The 20,318-nt window shown below is 40.9% G+C and overlaps 1 protein-coding gene across 1 annotated transcript in view; it reads right to left on the bottom strand.

The window, feature by feature from the left end:
- Positions 1-20,318, bottom strand: part of CNTNAP5 (contactin associated protein family member 5) — an 862,050-nt gene that overhangs the window by 477,746 nt on the left and 363,986 nt on the right. The window contains exon 4 of the mRNA XM_050752523.1: positions 15,186-15,333. Coding sequence (XP_050608480.1) covers positions 15,186-15,333 — 148 coding nt within the window. The remainder of the gene's footprint in view (positions 1-15,185; positions 15,334-20,318) is intronic.

Here is a 20,318-nt window from a genome sequence, read left to right as displayed (position 1 = left end):
AATGAAAAGGAAAATGAAATAATACTTTTCTGTAATTAGTTTTAAAACCCAATTGCACAATTTATTTATATGGAATGAAGTGGTCCCAACCAAAAGGTTGCTGATGGAAACCTAGACTTTAAAAAGAAACAGTCCAAGAGACTTTCACAAATGTCCACCTTTCTCGGCACCTCCCCTCCCTACCTCATCAATGCATTTATGCCTGTTATCTCAACTAGGATTCCACCCAGACCAAAGTGGGGCCACAGACCAACAGTTGCCACCACTCATGGAGTAGTGAGGACTGTGATATAGATAAGGTAATGGATTCTCAACTGTGATGACCATAGTTTGTTAGTTGGGTCACCTTGGTCTAAGGTGATTGTATTATTTATAAGATGAAGATAATTATATCCATTAGAGAAAACTGCTTTGAGAAGTAAATGTGCTAAGACTTACAAAGTGATGACACATCAGTGTGAACTCATGGTGCATGGCACATTATTTGTGTTAAATCAATAATAGATAGGAGAGGTATTAGTAGTAATTGAAATAACAGGATTAGTTCCTATTGAGGTTACCCTATTGGTTGGCACCTGACCTTCTTACCCCAAATGATGCTTTTTTCAATTTTGATTCAGATATTTACTGCCCAAGGTTGCCAAAGTAGCCCCAAGCTTCTTGTTCTGTCATGTTTTGGCTTCTCACACTCTAGTTGAAATTACTGTGTGCACAGTGCGTACGTCACTATGTACGCAATACTAATATTCTCTTCTGATTGCTTCTACTCTGCCACTGCACCAGATTATGGAGTAGAAATTGGGTCCTAGGTAGCCCCTTTAGTGCCCAGCAGTGAGTAGAAGGACCACATAGTGTCCCACAGAGCTTCTAAAGGCAAATGCAGAGATTAATGCTCACAGTAATGCTCACTGAACTGACTCAGTTCAAAGGGGGCAGATTCAGACAGGGTTTCTTAGAGGAAGTGAGTGGTATATTGGCCTTTAACAATATGTAGGAGTTACCCCAGGGAAAGGAGGGACTCAGTGTCTCCAGGAGGGGGAACAGAGGCATGAGAATGTTTGGTGCATCTCAGTACTGCAGGAGGACAGCGGGATGGAGAAGGGGCAGAAAGATCTCTAGCTCCCAGTGTGGCATTTCTTGCAGGCTGAGACATACAGCACGTGGTGTGTCTTTGAAGCAGTAACTCAATCTCATCATTATTCATGGATGCATTTGCCCCACTCCCATAGACAGATATCGCATCTGAACTCTGGGTTTCTCTAGCACTGGGCACACCCCTCTGTTTTTGTTATCACATGCCATGTGAGAATCACAGTCCACAAACTGTATACATCATGTCCACTCACTCATACCACTCTTTATCTCCCAGCCAGCACCAGCACTGAGCACAGAGTCTGAACATGGCAGGTGGGGTCCCATGTGCGGTGAAGTGAAACAACATGGAGGAAATTTGCCTTTGGTTCCCTGGTAAAGACATTAAACTAAGGAGAGGAGCCCTCTACAGAGAAGCTCTACTACTCACCAAGTGTCTGACTGGGGGTAAGTTTACGTCAAAACTATGGGCCTCGCTTTCCATCCTTATAAAATGGTGCATAACAATGTATTCATTTACATTTACAACTGATTGTAAGAATGCAGTGAGAGAATTTGGGTTAATATTTATATAAATAAATTATATATTTGTATAAATATATACATATTTATATAAATATATTTATATAAATGTATGCATATTTATATAAATATATTTATATAAATGTATGCATATTTATATAAATATATATATTTATATAAGTATATATAAAGGTGTGTGTATATACATATATATACATATATATGTATACACACACACACATACACCTTTGACACTTTTTTGTCCAAGCAATGGTTATGGATAAATTTATGGAAATATAAATATTCATTATGTTTCTGCTATTTCCCCCATCCCTCTTCATTTTATAATGCCATACTCCAGTGTACTTGGCCGCCAGGACCCCTCATGGAGGCCTGAGTTCTTGGGTCAAGTGCTGAATTCCAAATGTTTCCTTTCTCCAGTCCACTCACTCACTCACCTCCCTCCCCATTCATCATCGTTACTATGATCTACATTCCATTCCCTCCAATGTCTGGCTAGTCTAGTGACTTAACTAAGGATATAAATGTTGATGGCAAAGGGACATAGGTTATCTCTAAGAAAACACATCTTCATGTTGTCATAAGACCTAGAGAAAACGAAGCCAATCAATAGCACAAGTCTAACGGAGCTGGGTTTCAATTCTGGTTTTGCTCCTTACTACCTGGGGGCGGGGTTGGTTGAAGCAACTTTTTGGATTTCTCTGAACCTCCTCCTATCTGTATGATGGGGCTTACAGCAACCTACCTTCAAAGTCATTGTGAAAATTGCACAAGCTCAGACCTGAAAATACAAAGGCGTTCAATAAAAGAAAGTACTCGGTAGTGAAGATTTTCAAGCACGGCATAAAGATGCCATCAAGAACTTGGTGTGAAAAATTCTGTTTGGGTTTGGGATTCGGTAGCCTTCACATCACACTGAGTAGGCGTGCATTCACGCCCTCATCATCATTGCCGGCTTTTCATTTTCTATGAATAGTTTCAGAACTGCTTCCTGGATTCCACTTTTGCTATCTTCACCTGACACATTTTTTATCTTTAAAAAGCATGAGAAACAACACACTTCACCATTGCTAAAGTACTTCAGTGAACTTCCTTTGCCCTGAGAATTAATTTCAGCCTCCAGGACCCCACATGATCCTGCTCTGCTCACCTCTCCCACCTCACCCTCTGTTCCTTTTTTCAACCCTCACACTGCTCCAGGCATGCTGTGATTTTAGTGTATGTGCATATGCATGTATGTGTGGGGCTGGGATAATGTGTGTGGAGCCCACATCACAAGCCCTGCAATTCTCTAAGTATTTTTTGCGCATGAACTCATGTAATAACATCAATTAACCTTTGAGGATAATACTGTTATTATTCCCACTTTACAAATAAGAAAAACACGGCACAAAGAGATGAAGAGGTATGTAATGCACAAATGCCAGGGCCAGGGCTCAAACATACCCTGTCTGACCCACCCATGCTGAGTCCACTGAGCTCTTTCCCAAGCGCTACTCACTCGGACCACGATGCTCAGCTCATCAGTGAGTTCCCACCTGGCCCTTTTTCTAAGGGGTCCTCCATCCCCGTTAGTCTCCCTCTAAGCACCTTGCCATTCTCTTCGTAATGCACTTCGCAATTGGATTAGATGCTCATCTGTTTTCTCAGTGGTTTATAGTCCAGTTGTCCAACACATCAGTGCATGCCATGAGGACAAGGGCCAGATGTACACTGTTTGCCACATTAATTCAGAGCCTCACACTGGACCCAGAAGGGTATGCCATTCAGAGCCACTTGTGAAATGAGCTGTGACCCATCAAGGTGCCTATGCCCAAGTGTGATGCTGCCCAACTGTCCCCTGAGTTCCTGCCACATCATCTATTTCACCGTTCAGAGCCAGCTGACCATCCACACTGGGAGAGTTAGTTTCTTCTGCAGGCCACGCTCAGCCACTGGAACTGTGACCCGCGTGTGACTCACACACGCTTATTGGTGCAGAGAGGATGCATGGCCTTTAGTGAGAACAGAACTAGCCTGGTGGGAGTGCGGGAGTGTTCCTCTGACCACCACCAGTACCTGATAAGGGCCACACTTTGCTGTTCTCAGAGATTTCAGCCAAACACTCTGCACCTCCGCAATATTAATTACATTGCACACAACAGGCTCCAGTCGTTTCCCAGATACAGAAACAGGTTTTTAAAACTTTCAAAGAAGGATCAAAGGTTTCCACAACTGAATACTTCATACTCCTTCCTAGACATTAGGAATACTCAACAGTCCCAACTTCACTTGGAAAGCAGATTTAAAATGATAATAATAAAGACCCACATGGTTATAAGGTTGCTGTTAATAAAAGATAAACTATTATACGCTGCTTTTTCCTCATGAGGTAGTATCATAACCACTTTTTCTGGATATCTCTTTGGAACTTAATTTGCTGCATGGGGTCTGGTTATAGAAATCAAAATCTTTATTTGTGTTGTGCGAGCATCTTGGCAGATTCTCTTTTAAAAGGAAACAAAGTGTGTAGAAAGGAATAAAAAGGGTAGACATGGGCTTTTTCTAGCAGATGGGAAATAGGTGATCATTTCATATCTAGTTTTAAAGGTACCAAAAACATAAAACTGAATATATCTCCCATATTCTCTATCACAACTTCTCTAACACACTTGTGGAGATTTCTTTCTCTGAATCCATTCCCCAGGGGAAAAGGCACTAATTAGCACACATTACCTAATTTTATGCTCTTAGTGGCCCTGAAAGGTCCATATTTTTTCCCCATTTGTGAAGTGGGAACAGCAAAGCTCAAAAACGTGTGCCTCACTCAACGTCACACACCAGGAAAGGAGTTGTTTGACACTGAAGCCAAAAAAAAAAAAAAAAAAAAAAAAAAAAAAAAAACTGATCACTGATTTAAAGAAGGGAAGGATGATGTTAAATAAGAAGTTTTCTTTTCCTTAAATGTTGCTCTGAATTTCCCTGGGGTCCCTGCACTTCTTTTTTTTTTTTTTGAGACGGAGTCTTGCTCTGTCCCCCAGGCTGGAGTGCAGTGGCCGGATCTCAGCTCACTGCAAGCTCCTCCTCTCGGGTTCACGCCATTCTCCTGCCTCAGCCTCCCGAGTAGCTGGGACTACAGGCACCCGCCACTTCGCCCGGCTAGTTTTTTGTATTTTTTAGTAGAGACGGGGTTTCACCGTGTTAGCCAGGACGGTCTCCATCTCCTGACCTCATGATCCGCCCGTCTCGGCCTCCCAAAGTGCTGGGATTACAGGCTTGAGCCACCGCGCGCGGCCGGGGTCCCTGCACTTCTGCACTTGCTCCTTCACTTGCTCCCTTTCTGGGACGGCAGGGAAACCACGTGGACACCTGGGAGGCTTCGTTATGGTGGAGGTACAATGCCTTCTCTATCCCCACCATCTTCCCGAAGCTCAAACCCTCTATCCTTTTTTATTTTTGTGGTTTTCCTTCATTCATGCATTCTCGTATTCAAGCTCTGCAGAGGTCCTGGCTCTCAAGGGCTAAGCTGGAGAGAGCAAGCACACAATTCTACATCTACATCCAATGGAAGGAGGTGAGCACTGTGTGCTGAGGGAGCACTGGACTCTCTCCAGGGAGTGGCAGAGGGCCAGGAGGGTGTCCAGGCAGGATCAATGTTTCTCCAGAGTCCTGAGGCATAAGGGGCAGTCAGGCTGGTGAGGTGGGGGGTGGAGTGAGAATAGGAGAATAGAAGGAGGGAGTGGCAGTGAGAAGGGCAGTCCCACCAGAAGGAAGGGGTTGCAAGTTCAAGGCAAGGAGGAGAGAGAGAGAAAGTGCAGGGTCCCATCTAGGATCTATCAGGAGTCAGACTTGCTGAAGGGAAGCGCACCCTGTGGACCAGCAGTGCTGAGGTAACCAAGGAGGTTTTTAGACATACGGAATGTAGGAACTCACTGTAGACCTAAGGAATGAAAAACTGGGTGTCGGAACCAGCAAGTGGTGTGTTAAGGAGCCCTCTCAGGGGCAGCTGCTCTTGATGAGGTTTGAGGAGCTCTGTGCTCAACTGTAGGGTGCCAAGGGCAGTGGGGAGTCAACAGGTCACAACTAGAGTCGGAAGTCTCATGGTAGAGGGTCAAATTAAAAATAAAATACTACGGGTTTGGCCGGGCACGGTGGCTCATGCCTGTAATCTCAACATGTTGGGAGGCCAAGGCAGGCGGATCACCTGAGGTCAGGAGTTTGAAACCAGCCTGGCCAGCACTGTGAAACCCCGTCTCTACTAAAAATACAAAAATTAGCTGGGCGTGGTTGTGGGCACCTGTAATCGCAGCTACTCTGGAGGCTGAGGCAGGAGAATTGCTGGAACCCGGGAGGCGGAGGTTGGAGTGAGCCAAGATTGCGTCACTGCACTCCAGCCTGGGCGACAGAGGGAGACTCTGTCTCCAAAAACAAAATAATAAAGTAAAATAAAATAATATGAGTTTCAATGTGACCCTGATATCAATGGAGGAAGTAACTACAAAAGCATATAGAGTAGGGAAAATGCATGATTGCTTTTTGGGTTTTTAGAAAGACCTCTTTGTGTTTTAGAAAATGCATCAGATTACTTGCATGGTCAGCCTGCATTCTAATCCTGACCACCTACCCCCATTACCCAATTTTGCTGTGCCTTGCCAAGCCAGTAAAAACCTAATGTGGTCCTTGTGGAATTTTTTCCTTCACATTAATACCTGATGTCTGTTCCTCAGAGTTCTCTATTTTATCTACCATGCCAGTGACCCAGAACACAGCTGTTAGATACTTACTTCCCGGAGTGGACAATTTCTTCCCCTTTTTTTCAAAATCGATTTTTGGGATCCCATTATTACAAACTCAATTCAATTCAGTTCAATGCATGGTTTGTTAAGATGAGGATACATTGGCAGCCTTCTCTAGAATATGAAGGATAGGCCGCTCATGCTCCAGAGTCCTTAGAATGAAGGCAGGCCCTACAGTGCACAGCCTCTTCTTTTGGGTCAAGACAGAGCCAGCATGCGCTCCCCCATCCTGGAGTACTGAGAATGCCAGCACTGGCCGACTTCCCACCGGGCCCATAATTGCTGACCTGGCTGTCACAGCTTGCTTTCTGAGAAAGACAGAGTTCCGGAGGCATATGCTGGCACATTTGATGGATGTTGGTAGCTTGTCAACAAACCAGCTAAAAAAAGGGCTTCACTGAATAACAGATTCCAAGCTTGAATCCCCAAGTGGGCCAGCTGGGCTCCTGTGTGGGCCAGGGACGAGGAGTCAGCTTCCTCATGGGCCAGAAAGCCAAAGCTCAACATTGACAGGAGAAGCTATGGATTCACCCCGACAATCAGTCCCACTTGGCATCTTCGGTTGTTCACAGTAAACATGATTTTCAGTACAATTACATTTTGAAGCTTATGTCATGATACGTTATATAAGAAAAATGATGATTATTCAGACCATACTCTTGCACTGAAGACTCGAGGGCTTTGGCCAGCAATCCACAAACCACCAAGGTTTCCACGGTCAGTTCAAATGTGCACAGATTCCTCCACCAATTCTGTGTCTTTGCCAGGCCTTATCAGTAACTCTGATCACCTCAGATGAACTAGGAAAACGATGAAAGTTTCCAAAGCTAACTGTGACAACTCCTAACACAGCTTTTCTTTCAAAATTTCTGACATTCCTATGCATGATAGCACATGAGAAACAGGATGAGTTTCAAGAAGGGAACATGAAAACAATCACAGTGCACAAAAAAATCAGAACTCTGAATTCCAGTCATAACCTCAGCAGAGATACATTCTAGTTCTGACAGTGAGACTCGCCTTCTCATAATGCTTAGGTTTTTTGTTTTGTTTTGTTTTGCTTTTAGATATTTCAGACGTGTGGGTGTCTTTTTGGGTGCACTTAAAATTTGTGGTTCAACTGGACTGTTGAATAACGACAAAGATTACACAAAAATAATGTATTCATTTTAGGGAACTCCCATAGTAGATCTCATTTTATTTGTTACTCCTAAATCCATTGGCAGGTATTAAGCATATTCTGTATTCCTTCTGGTCACTGTTCTGAGCTCTGAGATGCAAAGATAACAAAGACATGAACCATGCCACCCAGGAACTCAAACACCCTAACAGTGACATAGCAAATGCATCACTGCGCGACTGTAAGATGTGGTACAAGGAAGCATTATGGTGGTCCCTACAACTTATTACCCTAATGAGGACTTGTGGGATTGAAAAGGGGAGCTATAAATAATGAAATGGGGTGACAAGCGTGGAATAGAACTAAGGAGCAAGCTGGGCCATCTGGTCACCCAAGTAAGAGGTGCGTGGTGGGCAGTGAGAAGATAGTGATCACTCCACTAAGGTGTAGACAGGTTAGCAAAATGTTTCACTACGGGGATGAGGTTTCAGAAATTTTAGTCATAAGCTCACAGAAGGAAAGGAATGATCAACTCGTGTTGTGGCAGCAGCATCCTGCAATGACAAGCTGCTTCCTGACTTCTACCATCAACACTGGTCTTAAGCTACAGTGTTGACACAATTGACCACTGAAAGGATGTTCATACAATGAGAGTCATTTAAATAGCAATGTCACAATTAGAGATGATAGTTATTATTTTTCTCCCTTGCAGTTTTTTTTAAAAAAAGATTTAGGATGGTTTTATGTTTAAGAGAAGGTGAACAGTCTTTGTTAATGATTCTACCTGGGCACAGACTAAGCCATTTAGTTCCAGGAGGCAGAGGGGAGTCATGGTCAATCACTCCAGTGACCACTTCAACAGGGCGTAAATGCAAAACAAATTGTAGGAGGCAAGGCTTTGGCATTTTTGTGGAAACCTACTGCTGCATAAAGTGGTTGATCCAACTACTAGGTCATTTTTCCCTTTTAAGGTTTCCTTTAAAATCACCGCCATTACCATATGGGTCACAGGAATCACAGCAATATCATCAGTCAAATCACACACTGGGCAGCAGCAGGGCATTAATTCATCAGGAAACTGTGTTAGCTGTGTATTTTTTTTCCTCCTTTGCAAGCCTTACCAAAGACTTGGTTTCTTAAACTTCCATATTTATGAGCATTTGTTTATCTACCTTTTGTAGCTTCTGAAAATCTGTGAGTTCCTAAAGGGCAAGGATTGTCTTATTTATTTTTGTATCACTGAAGCCTAGTAGAGGGAGCCTACTGGGTAATGTTTGTTGACTATTGAAGGAGCCTTCAGATCCTCAACCAGTCAGAAAAGTTTATAAAGAAGTCATTGATTTAAGATGGAAGATCACAGGGTCTTTTATTTAAGTGTTGTTATTCCATGTACGTGTGTACATTTGTCTCTTCACAGAAGAGATTTTTCAGCCATTCCTCTAGGAACTAAGAGAAAGAAAGGTAGGAAATTTCATTTAAATCTAATGAGGGAACTGCAATGAATCTGGCATCTTGGAGATTTTTCCAACTCTTATAAATGCTATGATTTACAAAGTGGGAATCAAAGATCATATTGGACTGCCAATGCCCCAGGTCTGACTGCTGCCATCCTGTCCCTTCCCACTTCGAGGGCTGACAGAGCTGTAAACAGTGCCTTCTGAAGTTCCCTGTGATAGGGCTGTATGGGCCTTACCATGCCAGAGGTGAGATTTACAACTTTCTGGCCTCTACCATGTGTGACAAATGACCCTAGGTGATGAGAACAGCAACAAAGAGGGCAGCTGAAGCTGGAATGACAAGATTATATACCTGGGGAAGGAGAATACAACTTCAGTTCTGATGGATGATACCACTCGCCGGTAATTAACCAAATAGGACCAAGGTCTTGCATGGAACGGAGGCGACCTGAAGTATGAAGTGATGTTTGTAATTCGTAATGAGACTGGGAAGCCTGACAGATCATTATACTTTATCAGAATTTATAATGTTTTTTAAAGTTCATTAGCTTCCCATATTTAAAGAAATTCAAATGGAAGCCCCCAGACAGAACTTCAGGTAGCCTAGACCCCAGATGGCCTGACCAAGGTGCTGCAATCCTTTGGGACCTGGTAGGTAAAAAAGCTGACCTTCCTCGGAGATACAGATGAGATGTGGTCCTGAATAATAATGGGAAAAAGAAACATAGAGAAGTTTGGCCAGCAGCCTAAATATCTGATGAAGGCAGCGATGCTCATAACTAACACTTTTTGGGTGCTTACGTTATGCAAAGCACTATTTCATACAATTACATGCGTGAAGCAACACTATTATTATTATTACCTTTATTTTCATAGAAAAGGAAACTGGTGTCCACAGAAGACCCAAGATTGCCCAAGATTATCCAACTAGTTGGTGGTGAAGTCAAGTTTCTAGGTCTGGTGGTTTGAATTCAGAGCCCATATATTTAACATTATACTGACTTCTCAAGTTTTCAGATGTCATTTAAAATCCTTAGGATTAGCAATCACAGACATGGAAATGACAGTGCAGACTAAGAATGAAGTGATATTTGAGATAACAACTTTAAATTCTGGTTCCTCACCACGCTTGCCTAGAACCAACAGCAACAAAATGCTTATACAAGCACTGGAGACCCTGCCCGGAGATCATGATCTAATTGAAGCGCAGTTAGAGCAGGCATGTTAAAAGCATGTATGTCCCAAGGTGATTCTTATGTAGAACTAGGTCTGAGAACACAGGTAAGGGATAGGGGATTGGAAGCACGCTAGCCCAGAAGCTCTTGGCCCGGTCAACAGCTAAACTTTGTACCTGGAGCTGCCTATGCTCAGGAATCGTAGGTGGCTAACTTTGATTTTGTGAATAAAAAAATCACCTGAGTATTAGAAGATTCATTAGGATGTATTCTCTCTAATAGAATTTCAGGTTCCAACATTTGACAATGTTGACAATCCAGGGCATTGTGGAAAGCTGTCTTGTCGAGTCAGGGGAAGCAGACGTTAGACAATCCCACAGTTAACTGATGACATGTAATCACAAGAAAAGTGCTTCCAAGTACAAATACAAGACTGACAGAGTCCAGAAAAAGGTCTTATTTTTTCTGATGTTCCTAGAGCATTGCAAGATGTCTGGTATCTTAAAGGCTAAATAAATGGTATCTACTGAATGAATAAATTAGTGGAAGAAATATGTTAATTTTTCCAAACTATAAAGGGTTAAGTCTGAAGAAACTATAGAGCTGTAAGAATTCTACCAATCTTTAGCAACATACGCAACTAAAATTTGAAAAAATTACTAAGCCCATAGAAACAAAAGTAGTTTCTTAGAAACTACAACAGGTTTATGAAAACCAAGTAATTCCGGAAGAACCTGGTTGCCTAAGCTGAGAGAATGAGGCTGGATTGATAGATCTATATACCCACTCAACAAATACTGACTGTCTTTTTGTGCCAATTAAGTGCTGGCTGTTAGTAGACAAGGTGCCTGATCTCATGGTACATTTTCCTGTGCAGGTACTAGAGTAGGCAAACAAGAAAGAAGTAAGCAAACCTGCCAGTGAGATTCTGTTTTGTGGTGAACAACACAAAGTAAATGACAGCACATCACATATCCATGGGCATATAATAATGGGCTAATGGTGGGTGCACAAGAAGGAAGACAGGTAACTAGACGAAGAGTCGGGGGGACTTCTCTGAAGAGGTGACATTAAAATTAAGAATCACATTGGTAGAAGGAGTCAACCCTGTAGATTCTGGGAACAATCGTTCAACAAGGACTTTTACTTGCCAGTAAGAAATCTCAATTTTATTTCACGTGAATCAAGAAGGGGAATGCTATGGTTTTATTCCTTCTTTATAAAGAACATTTTGTTGACTGTGTTAAAAATGGTTTTGGGGAGATTGTGGTGTGGAAACAGGAACTCCAGACAGAAGGTTACTTAACAACTCCAGGTAAGAACCGACAGAGGCTTCTACTCACAAAGGTGGGAGAAGTACATGGATTTAGGATGCATTTCGTAGGAAGTAACTGATAGAGTTACTGTTAGCTGTAGGTAAGTTGCATAAGACTTGAAGTAATAGAGAAGGAAGAACCAAGGCTCCTTCCCAGAGTTTTGCATAGGCAAGTTGATGGAGAGTGCTGCCGTTTACTGAGATGGTGAGGAGTGTTATGGAAGAGCAGGTTGCTGAGGGCACCACTAATCAAGGGTTCCATTCTGCTATATTCTATTTGATATATCTACTATACTTTAAGTGGAAATATCAAGTAGGCTGCTGCGCACATCATCTCTGAGGTCAAGTCATGAGATACAGATGTGGGGTGACCAGCATATAGACGTGTTTGAATTTACAAAACTCTATCAATTCAGCAAAGCATGGAGTGTAGATGGAAAAGTAGTAGAAGAACTGAGATAGCCAATTAGCAAGTGAGACAGGAGGAAAAGCGAGGTTTTAAAAATATGGACATAGCTTTTTGAATCAAATACTGCTGAGAGCTTGAGTGAATACAGAAACATTAAGTGTCCACTGAATTGGGCTTCTTGGAAATCACTGGTGGTCTTCAGAAGAATAGTTTCTCTAGAGCATTCTGTATTATTTAGAGTTTCCCTAGAGAAACAGAACCAGTAGGATACTTATATATATTAAGAGACTAATTGCAAGGAATTAGCTTATACAACTGTGGGTCTGGTTAAACGCGCCTGAAATACATATGGCGGGCCATCAAGAATGGGAAGCTGGAAACTCTCAGGCAGGATGTGAAACTGCAGTCTACAGGTGAATTTTCATCTCTCTCAGGGAAATTTCTGTTCTGCTCTTGAAGCATTTCAACTGACTGAATTAGGTCCATTCAGATTACCTAGGATAATCTCCTTTACTTAAAGTCAAATGATTGTAGACACCAAGTATATCACAGCAGTAACTATGTTAGTGTTTGGTTGGATAACAGGGGACTATAACTAGGCCAAGTCGACATGTTAAACTGCCCACCAAATGTCTCAATATTGATTGGAATCAGTTGCAGTGTGAAGGGAGGTGAGCAGGTGGGGAGAGCAACTAAAGAGAAGTTGAGAGGAGAGAGGAGGAAAAGGAGAGGTAGTTGCTAAAGAGGGTCATGGGTTTTGTTGTTTTGTTTGGTGGTGCTTACAATAAGATTTTATGTTTATAGAAACAATCAAGTCAGACTTGGGTGCGGTGGCTCACCCTTGTAATCCCAGCACTTTGGGAGGCCAAGCTGGGTGTATCACGAGGTCAGGAGTTCGAGACCAGCTTGGCCAACGTGGTGAAACTCCGTCTCTCCTAAAGATACAAAAATTAGCCAGACATGGTGATGCACACCTGTAATCCCAGCTACTTAGGAGGCTGAGGCAGGAGAATCACTTGAACTCGGGAGGTGGAGGTTGCAGTGAGCTGGATCATGCCACTGCACTCCAGCCTGGGCAACAGAGTGAGGCTCCATGAAAGAAAGAGAAAGAAAAAGAAAGAAAGAAAGAAAGAGAGAGAGAGAGAGACAAAGAAAGAAAGAAAAGAAAGCAAGAAAGAAAGAGAAAGAAAGAGAAAGAAAGAAAAAAGGAAAGAAAAAGAGAGAAAGAAAGGAAGGAAGAAAGGAAGGAAGGAGAAAAAGAAAGGAAGGAAAGAGAAAGAAAGGAAGGAAGAAACGAAACAATTCAGTCAAATAAAAAATATGATAATGCTGAAAGGAGAATTGGCTTCAGAAGGTATGCTAACCCATTAGCTTTAGATACAAACTGATAAACGTATTCTTTTTTAAAAATTATTTCCCCCAAATAAAAAAAAGTACCAAAGCATCAGCACTACTGATTGAAGATTATAGGGTTCCTGCTTGAGGCACATCATAGAGAAACACATTCTGCGTTCAATGACTCTCCAAGGTTGTTAACTTCCCATTACTGGTGAGGTTGACCTGAAGGCAGTTTATCCCATCGTAGGACGCACTAGACCTGGAGCCTACATGGAGAGAGGTAGACTCTGTTATCACAAAGTCGAGAATTCTTCCCTTGGCTTAGAACTGGGCTTTAGCAGACCTCTGAACCTTCTTATACCGTAGAAAAGGTAGACGTTATCGTTATTATTTTTCTGAGTAGAGTGTTCCTTGTCAGATTCTCAAAGGGGTCCATCACCAGAAGATGCTAAACATGCTGCTCAAAGACATCTTTCAAGCCTGCAGCCTGTGATTTAACTCGATGCTGTGACTCTTTCTGTGCAAGCAGACAGTGTGGGTGAACAATGAGCATGAAAAAGAAGTACAACTGAATGGACTGAGAAAAACCAAAAGGATAAGGACATGTTAAAGAGTAATAAGATTCTTAGATCAAAATAGATGGCTGGTATAATGATATTCACAAACTTTTAATTGTAGCATAAAAGCTTGACACTATATTTAAAAATAACCTCCCAGCAGTGACAAATTGTTATCAAAGAGGAGGTAACAAGAGAATCTTGATGCCCCAGAGATCCCAGGATAGGACACATATACCCTTGTAGGTGTTCTGTGCTTTATCATACAAAGTTTGAAGTGGAAGGCAGTTCCTCCTGGGCCTACTGGTTTGTTGATGCATCTGTTCTAAACTACATTCTTTCTGAAAGTGTTTGTTCAAGATAAATACAGTCATTTTTACTGGTAAATTCCCTGTGTGCAGGGCTTTATTTCTAGCAAACACTCTATGTCCATAGTTTACTTGGAGAATTTTTAACCATTCAGCTTTTTGGGTCTCTGTTTTCAGAAATTAAAATCCAGTATGTATGGGATGGGGCAAGGGAAATGCATTTTCTAGGCAACACTCCTGTTGATTCTGATACAGGCATTCAGTTGATCTCACTATGGAAAACAGTACAAACATGTCACTCATTAGGCACTCCTACAGCCCAAAACAGGAATCTACTGAACTAGTTTGGATGAAAGTGTTAGTGATCAAATGTGTTTATGCATTAGGTGTCATTGGATTTTAGCATATAAGCAGAATATGTCACTGCTTGTGGCAGAAAAATAAAATTTATTATTATGCAATTTTAGGTTTCAGTATAAAGCCTGCAGGAAAGAATCATAGGGATAGGAACCTTCCCTGAATAACTTTAACCTTATTCTAAAGTGATCACTAGTTCTACCCATGTTTATAATCTGCTTCGTGTCCAAGATAGAGCTCTAATTTCAAATTTAGTACAAACAATTCACAGATGAATGGATGAAGGAGATCATTTCAAGGAGAAAGCATTTTGTGAATTACATTTATTGTTCTTTCTCTTCTTCTTCTAGAACAAGTCAAGAAAGTGAATGCTTTTCTTTCATAGCTCTGCAAAAGCAGGGCAGAGAAAACTTTATAATACCTTATGCCACTTTTGGGCAAGGACTAAACTTAATTTTGTTTAACTACAAAGGACAAATGGTTGCTTGATTCCCCAAGAGTTCTTAATTTTGAATGTTTCATTGAGCCTTTATTACACTATCACAACTAAGTCCCTTCAGCCCTAAGTAGAATGTTTTTTCTACTTTGGGGTTAAATCGAACATTTTAAAATATGCATATGAAAGTCTAGAAACAACTTTAAAATAAGATGATTGTCAGTCTCAACGTAGATAAACTGATATTACGTAGGCAATGCCACTCACACTCAGCAATGGTAAAGGGTACATGTAAGTACTTACTATAGGAACATCCGTAGACCTCGACTCTCATGCCAATTTTCCCACTGGGATTCCATTCCAGGGGCACAAAGCGAACAAATCGGGCCCTCACTGAGTGCAGCAGCTTGTGGTGCACCACGCTGTCAGCATTCATGTTTCCTGCAAAGGTCTGCAGAGAAGAAAGGAGAGCCAGTGAGGTCTGTGTTATCACCGAATTTCAGTGGAAAACTATATTTGTTACTTCACAAACTCATACTGAGAACATACCTAATTTCTCAAATATTTCAAACGAAATATGGGTTGGGTGAAAATCCTGCATCATGTTTTTTTGTTTGTTTGTTTGTTTGTTTTCAGAAATACTTCACATTATTCTTTATGAAATCCCTTTTAGGCCGGGTACGGTGGCTCATGCCTATAATCCCAGCACTTTAGGAGGCTGAGGCAGGCGGATCATCAGGTCAGGAGTTTGAGATCAGCCTGGCCAGCACGGTGAAACCCTGTCTCTACTAAAAATACAAAACATTAGCCAGGCATGGTGGCGCATGCCTGTAGTCCCAGCTACTCGAGAGGCTGAGACAGGAGAATCACCTGAACCCAGGAGGCAGAGGTTGCAGTGAGCGAGATCATATCACTGCCCTCCAGCCTGGGCAATACAGTGAGAATCTCAAAAAAAAAAAAAAAAAAATCCCTTTAAAAAATTTCATGAATAAAGCAATTCTAGTAAGTCCTGAGGCATGACACCCAAAAGCTTTACAAAATTAACAATACAATGAAATTCCCATGTTCCTAATGTTCATAATCACTGAAGAATGGAAGATAACTGACAATCTGCTTTTAGAAGGAAAGGATTTTATTGAAGTAATTGTCACCATTAATTGAGGCCAGTCGCTATGCTAAGCACTTTCCATTATCATTATCACCATTTTACAGATTTTTTGTTTATAAAAGAAACCTAGAAAGAGAAAAGGGGAAGGAAAAAAATCTCCAAGTCACCCAATTGGCTAGTAATTACTTTGAAATTTCTACAGCCTCCTACTCTTCAACAATTTAATTGTTGTTACAGGAGGGAGATAACGCAACTCAGATTTATATCTTCTTCATTTTCACATTTCCTTGTGAAGTTTAAGCAAAAATACACACAGCACAAAAGCTATTTGGTCTACTAACACTGTACTTCAAAGCCTTTATTTGGATGAACAATTATTGGGGAACTTTTTTTGCTGCAGATGAAATCCAAAGGCTCACACCTAATATATTTTTTAAGTGGAGTAAATATAGGTAACAAAAAATTTATCATTATAACCAATTTAAAGTAAATAATTCAGGGCATTAAGCATATTCATGTTGTTACACAACCACCACCACCATCCTTCCCCAGAACTTTTTCAACATCCCAATCACACCTCATCTTTAAGACGGGATGTCAGCTAGCATACCGATGTGCCTGCTTCGTTATGAATCATCTACTTTCTTCTTTTCAGCTTCTAATATTCATATATAAAACCTACTTGCTGTGTGCAATCAATGTCAACCAATAAAAAGAAAATCCATTGCTTTCGCAAATGGCCAAAGTGAAAACCAAGTAAGATAATTTTGCCTATTTAATGAAATCCATTTTCAAAGGCCTTAACCTTAACCTTGATTGTATTTTCTTTTTTCTTTTTTTTTTTTTTTTTGAGACGGAGTCTCGCTCTGTCGCCCAGGCTGGAGTGCAGTGGCCGGATCTCAGCTCACTGCAAGCTCCGCCTCCCGAGTTCACACCATTCTCCTGCCTCAGCCTCCCGAGTAGCTGGGACCACAGGCCCCGCCACCTCGCCCGGCTAGTTTTTTTGTATTTTTTAGTAGAGACGGGGTTTCACCGTGTTAGCCAGGATGGTCTTGATCTCCTGACCTCGTGATCCGCCCGTCTCGGCCTCCCAAAGTGCTGGGATTACAGGCTTGAGCCACCGCGCCCGGCAACCTTGATTGTATTTTCATAGCACCCGTGGATTTAGGTTATCTTGCATAATCTTTGGCATTTCTACTACACAAAAAACACCCACTAGCTAATAGCTCTGAAATTAGGCAATTGATGTAATTACTATTATGTATCACAAAGTGTCTTATAAAGAAGGAAGAGTCTCCCTTTCTGTTTTTCAGCCCCTTCTGCAGCAAAACTCCCATGTAAAAGAATGACTTAGTGGCGAGGAATTTCTTGAGAATTAAATTCAACATTTCAGCTCCCAGGTTTGTCAAAGCTTTGAACATTTTCTCTTCATCCAAATGGAGAATGGCTTTATTTGACAGAATTGCTCTTCCACATCCCCTGCTTTCAGCATTAGCATGTGGCACAGGTATGAAGCTGTCCTCCATCCCTGCTCACCTGGAAAGGACACCTCCCTGTGGAGTTTAGTTCTTTTAAAATGTCCTTGTGTCCATACCGCTTTGATATGTATTGGGGAAGGAAGAGAGATGGGATCTGGTGGTTTCTTACTGTTTTGGATAGAGTAAAAGTGTGTCATGTTTTTCTACAGCCTAACTGTGGAACCTTCTATTCAGCACTCTCAATTCCCTACTGATTGTGTTCATTACATTCCACCTCCCCAGGCAGGTGAGTCTGTGGGCCTATGGCATTATTTATCGAATCCAAACGTGCAATAGAAACTTATCCACCTTCAAATGACTGGCTGCCCCTTCTGAGTTCGGCATAATTAGTAGATTGAGTATCACACACACACACACACACATCTTAAAACAACGTTTAAAATTTGATCGCATACTCCAGATAAAAATATTTGTTTTATGACCTAGCAATGCTTTATAGGAGTTAATCCCGTGACTAATGTATGGTGTGCGCCAACGAGAAGGAATCCCGGACTCTCATTCTCAGAAGAGGCAGCCTTAGTATTGCAGTCTCACAGCCTCAAAGTCCAACTATCCCAGAGCCACAACATTTGCGGTTTCATAGTCTTAGAGGCTCATGGTCAAGCAGATCCAGTCTCACAGTTCTGAGATCTCAAAGTTTGCAATGCATGGTCCCAGGGACTTCCTGGTGCCGGTAGCTTAAAGTCACCTAGAAAGCATTTAACAGTAGAGGCAGATTGAATCTAAACAAAGCTACAGTCAGCCCCTCCCCAAGCTCACCGGTGGATCAAAGGCAGTCAATCACTTATCAACGCCAAAAGTTATGTGCTGGATGAATAGCAAGAAAAGACCTTTCTGTTAGATGTATTAAAGACGTGGTCCTATCCAAAGCCATCTCAGTTGTTGAATTTAACATGTGAACAACGAGAGTGACAACAAACTACTCATCAGAAAACAAACAAACAAACAAACAAACAAAAACCACGGAAATCCCAAAATGCTGAAAGTAAAACACTATCAACCTAGCATTGTACATCCAATGCTGGAACTCAGAAAATGATACCCCAAAACATGGCACTTTGACATACAACTAAAGAAGTAGCCTCAATTCTCTCTGACCTTCCCCTCCTCACTCCATCTCTCAATACTTTGTCTGTTCCAAAGCACAGGCTATTCTCTGAAGTTCTTTTATCTACTTGGAAACTGAACCCACCAAAGAGAAGCACAATTATCTTCAATCTCCTCCCTGAAATTTAATTATTTAGGGAAGATTACAACTCTTATTACAGAGAAAAAAATTTCTAAAAATTAAACAGCACACCTAGAACCCAGATGATCTTTATCTCTAATCCTATTCAATGCCTAAAAGGAATTATTTATTAAAAATAGTCTGAGTATTGGGTCCATCCATCTTCCCTGCTCTTCAGAATGACCATATTTCTCCCATCTCCCTTTCCCCTGTGAAGAAGGGTATTGAAGCATCTGGACCTCATTGAGTTACTGAGTTATCATTCTCTAGCAACTCCCCTGGTATGCCTTTTCTTTCTAGTATCCTGCTAGTATTTAACTCCCATGTTAAATACACTGGTATGCCTTTTCTTTCTAGTATCCAGCTATTGTAAATTTGTTACATTAATTTGTTACATTTGTTAATTTTCAGTGAACTTTTAGATACAAGAGAGGAAGTTTTCCCCTCACCTCTACACCCACCCCCCAAAAAATAGCTTTCAAATATGAAGGAAAAATTAAAGTTCCATGAACAAAATAAATAATTTATTAGCTATATAGCTGCTAAGAAATGCTAATATGAAAGTAGAAGAAATTGATGCCAGGTGAAATTTGTGGTGCACAGGAAAGAATGATGAGCTCTCAATCCCACTAGTGAAAATGGATCAAAAGGAAAGGAAATCAGTATATCAAAAGGATACCTGCACCCCCATGTTTATCACAGCACTACTCACAACAGCAAAGATATGGAAACAATGCGTGTCCATCAATAGATGAATAGTTAGAGGAAATGTAGTCTATGCATTATTCAGCCATAAAAAAGAATGAAATCCTGTCATTTGCAACCACATGGATGGAACTGGAGGTTATTACGTTAGGTAAAATAAGCCAGCTACAGAAAGACAAACTTCACATGTTTGCACTCACATGTGAGAGCTAAATATAAGTTGATCTCATGGAGGTAGAGTAGAATGATAGTTACCAGAAGCCAGGAAGGATATATGTGAGGTTGGGATGAAAAAAGATTGGTTAATGGGTACAAACATGTAGTTAGATAGAATAAATATGTTCTAATGTTTAATACCACAGTAGAATGACTATAGTTAACAACAACAATGTATTATATATTTTAAAATAGCTAGAAAAGGTGATTTGAATTATTCCTAATACGAATAAATGATAAATGCTTGAGCTGATGGATATCCCAAATACCCTGACTTGATCATTGCACATTCTGTGTATGTATCAAAATATCACATGCATAACATAACTATGTACAAGTATTACACAACCATTTAAAAATCAAATGAAAAATGCATGGTTAAATATAAAAGACTATCTTTCTTTCTTAAACATTTTAAAAGTCAGTTCATAGTTTTTTAAAAAAATAATATCTTGTAATGTTTGCAAGGCACGTAGAGGAAAATATATGTGAACAAAACTAAAAAGGATGGAAAATACAGAAAATGGAATTATACAAATGGGCAAAAAATCAGAAAGGATATGAAAGATTCAAATAATATTATCAGTAAAATTGACCTAATTTACATTCATAGAATACTCCATTCAATGACTGCAGATTAT

The sequence above is a fragment of the Macaca thibetana genome, chromosome 12 (assembly GCF_024542745.1).
Source record: "Macaca thibetana thibetana isolate TM-01 chromosome 12, ASM2454274v1, whole genome shotgun sequence".
Classification (NCBI taxonomy): Eukaryota; Metazoa; Chordata; class Mammalia; order Primates; family Cercopithecidae; genus Macaca; species Macaca thibetana.
Note: the sequence above shows the minus strand (reverse complement) of the source record. Positions and strands in the feature narration are given on the sequence as shown.